The sequence below is a fragment of the Polyodon spathula genome, chromosome 3 (genome assembly GCF_017654505.1).
Source record: "Polyodon spathula isolate WHYD16114869_AA chromosome 3, ASM1765450v1, whole genome shotgun sequence".
Taxonomy (NCBI): Eukaryota; Metazoa; Chordata; class Actinopteri; order Acipenseriformes; family Polyodontidae; genus Polyodon; species Polyodon spathula.
Genome location: NC_054536.1, coordinates 88,291,034 through 88,304,167, shown reverse-complemented (window position 1 = coordinate 88,304,167; position 13,134 = coordinate 88,291,034). Strand labels below are relative to the sequence as shown.

At 38.2% G+C, this 13,134-nt stretch overlaps 1 protein-coding gene across 2 annotated transcripts in view; it reads left to right on the top strand.

The window, feature by feature from the left end:
• The window catches only part of crppa (CDP-L-ribitol pyrophosphorylase A), a 64,405-nt gene that overhangs the window by 13,656 nt on the left and 37,615 nt on the right, over window positions 1–13,134 (top strand). For both annotated transcript variants that reach the window (XM_041246278.1, XM_041246279.1), the window contains exons 5-6: window positions 2,491–2,595; window positions 4,021–4,066. In XM_041246278.1, the coding sequence (XP_041102212.1) occupies window positions 2,491–2,595; window positions 4,021–4,066 (151 nt within the window). The remainder of the gene's footprint in view (window positions 1–2,490; window positions 2,596–4,020; window positions 4,067–13,134) is intronic.

The following is a 13,134-nucleotide window of genomic DNA, read 5'->3' as shown; positions in this document are numbered from 1 at the left end:
AGCAAGTGCCTTCCCATTTTGTATTGTTTTTTTAGTTAGGGAAATTGTGTTTTTGCTGAAGATAAATATATAAAAAATAAGTTGTGTGTGATTGCCAGGCTAGGGATTGCCCACAGCCAGACTCCCCCCCCCCCCCCCCCCCCTGTTGGTTAAGCTGCCCCGATGGCTTTGTTAACCCCTACCCTAGAAGAAGAGTAGGGGTGGCAGGGGGCCTTTTTAAATGCGTCCACAAAGTCAAGTGTTTTGTAAAGATTTACTGCTTTAAACAGCTAGGCTTGTTTTAGGTTTTTTTTAGCATTATGATTTTGTGTAAGGTTAGATTTGAAGGTATCATTCAAGAAAAATGTACCTGTTTCATCCCAGTAATTTTACAAAGCTGCCAATGCCATAATACTTTGTATATCAGAAACAAGGAGGGATTTCATATTTGATGGCTGTGGTGTGTGCCCCACCTCTGTGCGTGTTTTATGTTTTGCATGGTGTGTTATTGTTTGTCTGTGTGTATTGGTGCATGGGGTATAGTGCTGGTTGTGAGTCATGGGTTATTTAAAATGCATACTTGTTTTTGGGCACAGGGATTGCACAATTTAATTCTTGAGCAGACTGTGCTGGGATTCCAGTGAATGATTAATTAGAAATTGGGTCCCAACACAGCTGGGGGTTAGGTGTTCAGAGGTGGAATGGGAGTCATGAGTAGGAGAGAAACCTAAGAGAAGTAAACATTCGTTGAGAGTGCTAGTTTAGACCAGCACGATAGTTGTTTGTTTGTTCCATGTCTGTTAGTCTGTTTTTTATTGGCCATTGTGTTTTGTTTTGTTTGTTAAACCTTTTTGTTTATTTCTTTTACAGTAAACCTGTGCAACAGCGCAGTTCGCTCAACATTCTGTGTCCATATTCTTCCTGGTGTGGCGTCACTCGCAAGCCATCTTGCCACAAAGGCACATATTAATCCTTCAGGATTGTATACATCCTGATCTTGCTTAGACCATGTGACATGCATTTCTGCTTTGTAGACAGTTTAAGTTATTGTGTTAATGTTTGATACAGGTCAGTTTGACTTGCTGGAGAAGACAACATAAAGGGTATATTTTGATAAAGAGTGCTGATCAAAGGTACTTAATTTGTTGAGACGTATGCAGTTTTATAGACCCTCATATAGTGCTCTTCCAGAATATACTTTGGTGTCACTCATCACATTTCCTTAGTTAAAATGGGTATTTGGAGTTTCAGTTAAATATCAGAATGCAATAAAAAGAGAAATGAACTGTGGTCAGTCACTGTTTATACAGTATAACAAAGGCAGTGCTTTAGGGAGTTCAGGTACGTTTTTTTAGGAGAGCATGTTGGTGTAATGCATAAGAAAAAAGAATAAGACGACACATTATACTGTCCCCAATGTGGTCTATTGTGAAAAATCACATTTGAGATGTTGTCTACTTTTACTTGTAACACAACCTGAAAGACACAATACATTGAAAAGATACCACAAACAGATGAAATGTTGCAATTTGATATAATTATGGCATCATTTCTGCTAAATACCTAACCTGTGTTCTTGTCCATTACCACAAATAAACATACGCTATTTCTTTAAAGTGTACAGCAGTTTATAGGTATTATTAGATAGGTGTTGTATGTACCAAACTAAAATGTTTAAATGTTATTTTACTTAAATCTTGCATTTCACCCATAAAAGCAATTATAGGCATTTTGCACTTCAGTCACTTTTTTCACTGCTTACTCTTTAAACAAAGATTATGACACTTACTGTAAACTATACTGTATTTAAATATTCATCTTGCGTTTAACCCAGTACTGCCCTGTAACACCTGCAAGTTGCCTTGGATAAATGTGTCTGACAAATACATTATTAAAAGGCATGTCATATGCAGACAGGCTAAAAGAATTGAATCTATTCAGTCTTGAACAAAGAAGATTACGCGGCAACCTAATTCAAGCATTCAAAATTCTAACAGGTATGACAATGTCGACCCAAGCGACTTTTTTGACCTGAAAAAAGAAACAAGGACCAGGGGTCACAAATGGAGATTAGTCAAAGGGGCATTCAGAACAGAAAATAGGAGGCACTTTTGTACACAGAGAATCGTGATGGTCTGGAACCAACTCCCCAGTAATGTTGTTGAAGCTGACACCCTGGGATCCTTCAAGAAGTTGCTTGATAAGATTCTTGGATCAATAAGCTACTAACAACCAAACAAGCAAGATGGGCCGAATGGCCTCCTCTCGTCCGTAAACTTTCTTATGTTCTTATGTTCTACTACTACTACCTTTACTAATAACACAAATTGGCCGACAGGTAACCGATTTGATACAGCACTTGCTTTGTCTAATTCCATGGTGAATCCAAAAGCCTGTTTGGGATAACTGTTCGAGTGGATTTGTATAATCCAGGTTTAAATAAGTATATTTAATAGATTTTTGTATGTGAAGAGTTAGATAATTATCAAACCCGTAACTTTATTTTTGCAGTGCAGCGACTATGACTTTGAGTACGGAACAGAATGTCTTCAGCTAGTCCTGCAGAACTGTAGATCTAAAGCCAAACTTATTGAGGGGCCACCCACTCTCTGGAAGGTAAGGGTTAATATATTTTTAACCACTCTGCTAAACGTGAATATCTTTAGCAAGCTGTTAATGGTTAACACGTTCACACCTTTCCCATTATTAGGCACTGTCTTAGCTCCATATGTGTTAGCTTATCTGGAGCCTGCAAATCACATTTGAATGTTGTCATTCACTAGTATGTGTTTTTAGCTCTTGTGGGAGCTAAACTACGACAATCTCCCTATGATCCAAGATGTTAACCATGCCACCATCCCTTCTATGTACAGGATTACATTTTCATGACCATATTCCATGCCTAGCTGTTGGCAGCTAATGTTATTGGGGTATACTGTTTCAATACCCTGTCTCAAAACACTGTGAGGAAATAAATGCATAAACATTTTAAAAATGTTTTTGCCAAATTGTTTCAAATGGTGTTTATTAACTTGAAAATTGTTACCATCATAACTATTGTGTATTTTAATAAAGGATAAACATTCTTCTGACCTTGGGGCGGGGGGTGGGAGTAAAAGCCAGCACTGTGCAGGGAGTGGTTTGTTATTGTCAACAGATATACATTGTAATTTAAAAATAAGCCTTTGGTGAATATTGTGAGCTCAAGGGATCTTGTTAGCATAATAACTGCTGGTATATATTTTTATTGGTTGTTTAAAATACATTCCAAATACTGTTATGGAAAGCTACAACTTTTCTTGCTGTGACATGTTAACACTATGCATTGTCTGACAAATTTTACTATGAACTCTGTTAAAAACAAAACAAAAATGGTTAACATCTTGTTGTGTTTATGCTTTTATCAAAAGCTGGGCTTCTAAATACAGAAAATATAACTTGTTACATCTCAATATTGCTGTAAAAGGCAGGATGCATACTTCAAGTGGCACACTGTATAATTCTATTCACAAACTATCTATGACTTTTTCTTCAAGTTACTGTTTATCTGACAATTATTAATTAAACCGGGATTTGATTCAAGTCAACCTGTAAAATGACCACCTAGTCCCCCAGATTATTCCACAGCGTTTTGTAAGACAGTATCTATCAAAGTCTATTTTTTGTTGCACACAATGTTAAAGTAAGAGTGATATTTCAAATTGAAGGTTTGTTTGTATTAAGTATATGCAGGAAAATACTGTAAAAACTGTACAGGAAAGCAATCTGGGTAAAAAAAACAAAACAAAACAAAAAAAAAAAATCAACATGTTAAAACGTTGTAAATAGTTACAAAATAGGGTGTGATTATTTTAATACTTAATTTGTCTCTGGTGAATAACACAACCATTTCATGCTGGTGGTTTTTACTGTAATTATGTGTTTGACCACATCATTTGTTTATTGTGTTTACCATGTACAGTTTTTCCTTCACTGTATGCTTTCATATTAGGTTTTCATTGATTTTAGCTTTTAGTCTAATAAGGTTTGTATGTCCTTTAGGTGACCTTCAAACGGGACCTGTTTGCAGCTGAATCAGTAATTAAGGGTACGTGATTGTTGGTTCATTTTAGCTGATTGAACTAGTGCAGCTCTCAGTATGTCATTGTATGGTACCGGTATGTCATTAAGTGGTTTAACATGCACTGCAGCAGACTGCTTTGGAGTCTTCCCTTATGGTAGAAGGAAAAACATGCAAATTAAAACATCTGTTCACAGGTATTGTTGTAATTGTGTAGTTATAGTGAATAACTTTAGGGGCAACAGGTTTAAAACTTCAGTCAATCATCTGGTATATGTACATATTTAAAATATCAGAGAGCAGGGCCTACTACTTATTAGAAAATAAATGCAAGTCATGTTGATTATGGAAAAGTTTATATTTTAAACACAAATATTGCAAATAGGTAGTAAAAGAACAGCAAAAACTGACAGCTGCGACATTGTGTAAATGTACTTTCTGGATGTTCCCATTAATAATGTGTATATTTATCATAAGTGCATATTACTGTAAGAGCTGAAGTTGGTGATCAACTTTTTGCTCTGCAATCAGTACCAAATCAGCATAAACCATCCCTTTTTATTCAGTGAAAAATGCCATGGAAACAGAAAGACATAATAGTTATTCAAATCTTACCCTTTTTAAGGTCCTCATTCAAAAAAGGGGACCCTTATTAAGCGGTCCAAAAACATTTCATCCAGCGAATTTGAGTGCACAACACATACTGTAGAGACTAGAGAATGGTCAGAAGTCCTTCAAGTTGAGCTGGGGTGCAAAGTAAAACGTATTGTTTATTATAACTACAATACACATAGCCATGGGTAAGCTCGTTAAGCGCCATTTGATTTTTGTTTCCAACATGTAGAAGTACAGAAGTCCTGAACTGCAAGGTAAAAAAAAAAAAAAAAAAAAAAAAAAAAAGATTTATGGGATTATCTCATAAAGACTAAAATAGAGAAAACTTCCACAGAAAAAGGACGGCTATTTTTTCAAAAATGTAGTGCTGGAGGCTCAAAACAATTACATCTCAAAAGTATACAAATCAAAATCTAAAATAAAATGGCCAAAATGGTTTAATAGATCAATTAGAAAAAAGAGAAAAAGTGCACTTTACAGAGTGTTTTAAAGGGACCAAGAACAAAGTACACAGAAAGAGTACTTGGAACAGCAAACACAAGTATAAAAGGAAGTTAGAAAGGCCAAGAGAGAGATAGAAGTGAACATTGCCAAAAGGGCTAAACCAATTCCAAAAAGTTTTTCCAATATTACGACAGCAAAAGAACATTCAAGGAGCAAGTAAAATGTCTAAGATATATAAATGGCAACATCATAGATGAAGAGAAAAAATAGCTAATATACTAAATGATTACTTTTCACAAGTTTTTATAAAGGATACAGACAACATGCCCCACAGGTCGACCTGTTCCTATTCAGTTTTAAATAACTTTAGCATAACAGAGGCAGAAGTGTTAAAGGGACTTAAAATAAACAAATCCCCTGGGCCAAATGAGATCCTCCCAACAGTACTCAAAGAAATGAAAGAAGTTATTTACAAACTACTAACCAAGATCATGCAACAATCTCTTGAGACAGGGGTTGTACTGACCAACTGGAGAATTGCAAACGCAATACCGATCCAAAAAAAAAAAGGGAGACAAAACCGAACCAGGTAACTACTGAGCAATTAGCCTGACTTCTATTATATTTAAACTATAATAAGATAAAAAATGGAAAATTACCTATATGGTAACAGTGTCCTGTGAGACAGTCAGCATGGTTTTAGGAAAGGGAGATGAACTAACCTGCTTGTTTTGGATAATTGCAAAGCATATGACATGGTTTGTTTAGGTTTCCAGAAAGCTTTTGACAAAGTCTCGCATAAAAGATTAATTCTCAAACTGAACGCAGTGGGGATTCAAGGAAATGCATGCACATGGATTAGGGAGTGGGTAACATGTAGAAAACAGAAAGTACTGATTAGAGGAGAAACCTCATAATGGAGTGAGGTAACCAGTGGAGTATCACAGGGATCAGTATTAGGTCATCTGCTATTCCGAATCTACATTAATGACTTATATTCTGGTATAGTAAGCAAACTTGTTAAATCTGCAGATGACACAAAAATAGGAGGAGTGGCAAACACTGATGCAGCAGCAAATGTCATTCAAAATTATCTGACAAGATTCAGAACTGGGCAGACACATGGCAAATGACATTTAGAATAGAAATACTGCATGCAGGCAATAAAAATTTGCATTATAAATACCATATGGGAGATACTGAAATTGAAGAAGGAATCAATGAGAAAGATCTATCAGTTTATGTTGACTCAGAAATGACTTCATCTAGACAATGCGGGGAAGCTGAAAAAAAAGGGCCAACAAAATTCTCGGATATACAGTACCTATAGAAAGTCTACACCTCCTTGAACTTTTTTAACATTTTGTTGTGCCAGTGTCTGTTTCATGCATTTAAATTAGGATTTTTTTCAACTTATCTACACACCATACTCCACACTGTTAAGAGGAAAAAATAGTTTTTATTGAGAAAAAAAATTATATATTAAAAATACAAAACTGAAAGATCGTAATTGGATAAGTCTCCACCCCCCTGAGTTAATACTTGGTGGAAGCACCTTTGGCAGCAATTACAGCTGTGAGTCTGTTGGGAAAGGTCTCTGCCAACTTTGCACACCTACATTCTTCTTTACAAAACTGTTCAAGCTCTGTCAAGTTCTTTGGGGAGCGTTGATGGACAGCAATCTTCAAGTGATGCCACAAATTTTCGATTGGATTTAGGTCAGGGATCTGACTGGGCCATTTAAGGACATTTACCTTTTTGTTCCTTAGCCACTCCATTGTAGCTTTGGCTGTGCTTTGGGTTGTTGTCATGCTGAAAGGTGAACTTCCATCCTTATTTCAGCTTTCTTGCAGAGGGCAGCAGGTTTTCCTCAAGGACTTCTCTGTACTTTGCTCCATTCATTTTAACCCTTCTATCCTGACAGATGCCCCAGCCCCATAACATAATGCTGCCAGCTACCAGGGTTGGTATTCTTTGGGTGATGTGCTGTGTTGGGTTTGTGCCAAACATAATGCTTTGCATTTAGGCCAAAAAGTTCCATTTCAGACCACAAAACTTTTTGCCACATGGCTACAGAATCTCCTGAGTGTTTTATTGCATACTTTAGACAGGATTCAAGGTGGGCTTTCTTGAGTAATGGCTTCCTTCTTGCTACCCTACCATACAGGCCAGATTTATGGAGTGCTTGGGATATTGTTGTCACATGCACACTTTGACCAGTCTTGGTCATAAAAACCTGTAGCTCTTGAAAAGTTGCCATTGGCCTCTTAGTAGCCTCTCTGTTCAGTTTCCTTCTTGCTCGGTCATTCAGTTTGGAGGGACAGCCTGATCTAGGCAGGGTCTTGGTGGTGCCATACATCTTTCACTTTTTAATAATCGTCTTGACCGTGCTCCAAGGCATATTCAAGGCCTTTGATATTTTTGTATACCCTTCCCCTCATCTGTGCATTTCAACAATTTTGTCCTAGAGTTCTTTTAAAAGCGCCTTGGTGCTCATGGTTGAGTCTTTGCTTTGAAATGCACTGTCCAGCAGAGGGAACTTACAGGAACTGCTGAATTTATCCTGAAATCATGTGAATCACTACATAAGAACATAAGAAGAACATAAGAAAGTTTACAAACGAGAGGAGGCCATTCGGCCCATCTTGCTCGTTTGGTTGTTAGTAGCTTATTGATCCCAAAATCTCATCAAGCAGCTTCTTGAAGGATCCCAGGGTGTCAGCTTCAACAACATTACTGGGGAGTTGATTCCAGACCCTCACAATTCTCTGTGTAAAAAAGTGTCTCCTATTTTCTGTTCTGAATGCCCCTTTTTCTAAACTCCATTTGTGACCCCTGGTCCTTGTTTCTTTTTTCAGGCTGAAAAAGTCCCTTGCGTCGACACTGTCAATACCTTTTAGAATTTTGAATGCTTGAATTAGGTCGCCACGTAGTCTTCTTTGTTCAAGACTGAACAGATTCAATTCTTTTAGCCTGTCTGCATATGACATGCCTTTTAAGCCCGGAATAATTCTGGTCGCTCTTCTTTGCACTCTTTCTAGAGCAGCAATATCTTTTTTATAGCGAGGTGACCAGAACTGCACACAATATTCAAGATGAGGTCTTACAAGTGCATTGTACAGTTTTAACATTACTTCCCTTGATTTAAATTCAACACTTTTCACAATGTATCCGAGTATCTTGTTAGCCTTTTTTATAGCTTCCCCACATTGCCTAGATGAAGACATTTCTGAGTCAACAAAAACTCCTAGGTCTTTTTCATAGATTCCTTCTCCAATTTCAATATCTCCCATATGATATTTATAATGTACATTTTTATTTCCTGCGTGCAGTACCTTACACTTTTCTCTATTAAATGTCATTTGCCATGTGTCTGCCCAGTTCTGAATCTTGTCTAGATCATTTTGAATGACCTTTGCTGCTGCAACAGTGTTTGCCACTCCTCCTACTTTTGTGTCGTCTGCAAATTTAACAAGTTTGCTTACTATACCAGAATCTAAATCATTAATGTAGATTAGGAATAGCAGAGGACCTAATACTGATCCCTGTGGTACACCGCTGGTTACCACACTCCATTCTGAGGTTTTTCCTCTAATCAGTACTTTCTGTTTTCTACATGTTAACCACTCCCTAATCCATGTACATGTGTTTCCTTGAATCCCAACTGCGTTCAGTTTGAGAATTAATCTTTTGTGCGGGACTTTGTCAAAAGCTTTCTGGAAATCTAAATAAACCATGTCATATGCTTTGCAATTATCCATTATCGATGTTGCATCCTCAAAAAAATCAAGCAAGTTAGTTAGGCATGATCTCCCTTTCCTAAAACCATGTTGACTGTCTCCCAGTACCCTGTTACCATATAGGTAATTTTCCATTTTGGATCTTATTATAGTTTCCATAAGTTTGCATATAATAGAAGTCAGGCTTACTGGTCTGTAGTTACCTGGTTCAGTTTTGTTTCCCTTTTTGTGGATCGGTATTACGTTTGCAATTTTCCAGTCTGTCGGTACCACCCCTGTGTCAAGAGACTGCTGCATGATCTTGGTTAGCGGTTTGTAAATTACTTCTTTCATTTCTTTGAGTACTACTGGGAGGATCTCATCCGGCCCAGGGGATTTGTTTATTTTAAGAGCTCCTAGTCCCTTTAACACTTCTGCCTCAGTTATGCTAAAGTTATTTAAAACTGGATAGGAACTGGATGACATGTGGGGCATGTTGTCAGTATCTTCCTTTGTAAAAACTTGTGAAAAGTAATCATTTAACATATTTGCTATTTTTTTTTCTTCCTCTACGATTTTGCCATTTGTATCTCTTAAACATTTTATCTCCTCTTTGAATGTTCTCTTGCTGTTGTAATATTGGAAAAACATTTTGGAATTGGTTTTAGCTCCCTTAGCAATGTTCATTTCTATTTCTCTCTTGGCCTTTCTAACTTCCTTTTTGACTTGCATTTGCAGTTCTGTGTACTCTTTCTGTGTACTTTCTTTTTGGTCCCTTTTTTAATGCTCTGTAAAGTGCCTTTTTTCGCTGAATATTTTTTTTAATTGATCTATTAAACCATTTTGGCAATTTAGTTTTACATTTAGATTTGTCTACTTTAGGGATATAATTGTTTTGCGCCTCTAGTACTACATTTTTGAAGAACAACCATCCTTCTTCTGTGGGTGTTTTCTCTATTTTACTCCAATCTACTTCTGTTAGTCTCTGTTTCATGCCTTCATAGTTTGCTTTTCTAAAATTGTAAACCTTAGCTTTAGTCTTTACTTTTGAGGATTTAAAAAACACTTCAAATGAGACCATGTTGTGGTCTGAGTTTGCCAGTGGTTCTCTGACCTCTGTTTTAGTTATTCTATCTTCGTTATTTGAAAAGACTAAATCAAGGCATGCCTCCCCTCTAGTGGGTGCCTTCACAAATTGTGTTAGGAAGCAGTCATTTGTCATTTCCACCATTTCTATTTCATCCTTCGCGCTACCCACCGGGTTTTCCCATTTTATTTGGGGGAAGTTGAAATCCCCCATTAGTATGGCTTCTCCTTTGCTACACACATTTCTAATGTCATTGTATAACAGATTATTGTGCTCACCGTCTGAATCTGGCGGTCTATAGCATGCTCCTATTGTTATGCCTTTTGAATTTTTGTCTGTTATTCTGACCCATATTGATTCGGTTTTATTTTCTTTGTCCAGGTTTAACACCTGGGCTTCAAGACTGTTTCTTATGTATAGCGCTACCCCTCCTCCTCTTCTGCCCTGCCTGTCTTTCCTATACAGTGTATACCCACAAATATTATATTATTTTGGTCTGTCTCTTCCAATGTTGTTTGTACCGATGTGGACGACTACTACCGGGTCGTCTCCTGTTCGTTCTAGGAGCCTGTCCACGTTTTCAGTGATGTGCTTGACCGAGGCTCCCGGAAGGCAGCACACTGTTGTAGTAAGGGGGTCCAAACTGCGAACTGAACTTGCTGTGTTTCTCAATATGGAGTCCCCAACAATCATGACCTCCCTTCTTTTTACTGTCTTGTCACCACTGTCAATAGGGTCCTGGATGTTGTTCCTTTCATTCTCTTGTTGTTGGTTCTGCTCATCAAAATTCTGAAGTGACTCAAATCTGTTGGTTGTTTTGATTTCTGGTGGTGTTTGACGAAGTTTCTTTTTTTCCCTGCTTCTGCCTACCTGAACCCAGCTGTTCTGACCTTCTATCTCCCTGGTGGCTTTCAGTCTGTTAGGGGTGATGCAGACTTCCATGAATTGTGGGTGTGCCAGTTCCTCAAGATCCTGTTGCTGTCTCACTTCTTCCAGCTCCATTTCTAGCATGCTTACTAGTTTATGCAAATCCTGGATCGCGCGGCACTTTACGCACACTTGGTTTAGCTCCGGTGGGTTTTCTCGGATTTCCCACATCAAGCAGGTGTCACAGATTACTGGCTTGAAGACCATGTTGAGGGTTTTTTTTTTTTTTGAAGTTTAGTTTCTTCTGCAGCCGTCAACCTACTTTCAAACTGCTTCGAAACTGCTCTGTACTTTTCCACGCCTGTACTTCTCCCACTCGCTGTCGCTTCCACTCGCTGTCGCTGGGAAGACTGCCTCGTTTAACTGCGTTGTTCTGCTGTGCTGTCGGCTCCTCCCCTCGCCCGTGTCTCAAAACGGCGCTGAATTTGAATCAGCTGCTCCGAGTTTCAGCTTGTTTGTTATCAGAAAAACACACGCGGCTGTGTTTCCCCAATGTCCTCTGATTAAAGCAATTCAAGATGCAATTTCTCCTTTCTGCTTCGAAACTGCTCTGTACTTTTCCACGCTGTACTTCTCCCACTCGCTGTCGCTTCCACTCGCTGTCGCTGGGAAGACTGCCTCGTTTAACTGCGTTGTTCTGCTGTGCTGTCGGCTCCTCCCCTCGCCCGTGTCTCAAAACGGCGCTGAATTTGAATCAGCTGCTCCGAGTTTCAGCTTGTTTGTTATCAGAAAAACACACGCGGCTGTGTTTCCCCAATGTCCTCTGTTTTCTGATTAAAGCAATTCAAGATGCAATTTCTCCTTTCTGCTTCGAAACTGCTCTGTACTTTTCCACGCTGTACTTCTCCCACTCGCTGTCGCTTCCACTCGCTGTCGCTGGGAAGACTGCCTCGTTTAACTGCGTTGTTCTGCTGTGCTGTCGGCTCCTCCCCTCGCCCGTGTCTCAAAACGGCGCTGAATTTGAATCAGCTGCTCCGAGTTTCAGCTTGTTTGTTATCAGAAAAAACACACGCGGCTGTGTTTCCCCAATGTCCTCTGTTTTCTGATTAAAGCAATTCAAGATGCAATTTCTCCTTTCTGCTTCGAAACTGCTCTGTACTTTTCCACGCTGTACTTCTCCCACTCGCTGTCGCTTCCACTCGCTGTCGCTGGGAAGACTACAATTTAACACAGGTGGAGGCCACTTAACTTGGTGTGTGATTTTAAAGGCGATTGGTTACACCTGAGCTCATTTAGGATTGCTATTGCAAGGGGGGTGGACACTTATCCAACCTAGCTATTTCAGTTTTTATTTTTAATTAATTTTCTGCAAATTTCTGGAATATTTTTTTCATTTGGAAGTTGTGGGGTTGGATGTGTAGATAACGGGGGAAAAAAAAAAAAAAAAAAAAAAAAAAAAACCTTTTAATGCATTTTAATTGTAAGGCCACACAAGGTGAATATTTTGAAAGGGGGTGTAGACTTTCTATAGCCACTGTATAGTGAAAAGTGTTGAATTTAAATCAAGGGAAGTAGTGTTAAAACTTTACAATGCATTAGTAAGACCTCATCTAGAATATTGTGTTCAGTTCTGGTTACCTCGCTACAAAAAGTATATTGTTACTCTAGAAAGAGCTCAAATAAGAGAGACCAGGACTATTCCGGGTTTAAAAGGCATGTCATATGCAGACAGCCTTAAAGAATTGATTCTATTCAGTCTTGATAAAAGAAGATTAAGTTTCGATCTGATTGAAGTATTCCAAATTCTGAAAGGTACTGACATTGACCCAAGGGACTTTTTCAACCAGAAAAAAGAAACAAGGACCATGGGTCACATGGGTTAGATAAAGGCACTTTTTTTACACAGAGAATTGCGGGAGTCTGGAACCAACTCCCCAGTAATGTTGTTGAAGCTGACTCCCTGGTATCCTTCAAGAAAATCCTGATGAGATTCTGGGATCAATAAGCTACGAACAACCAAACGAGCAAGATGGGCCGAATGACCTCCTCTTGTTTGTAAACTCTCTTATGTACAAGATGCCTTCTTGTACGTATGAGATAATCCCCTTTTAATTTATTTTTGTATTAATGGTTCTAAAGTAAAAACTTATCAGTCAGTTTCGCATTTTTAATTTATTGTCTGTTTTGTTTAAAATCTCATTTGACATTTCATGATAGGTGATCATTACTTTTGTTTTGCTGGATAAGCCTGTCATTATTCAATAGATTGTATTCTGTGTTTATGTATTCTTGAATGACCCATGTTATTGGTCACATTTCGAGACCTGTAATCTTTTATTATTATTATTATTATTAGTATTATT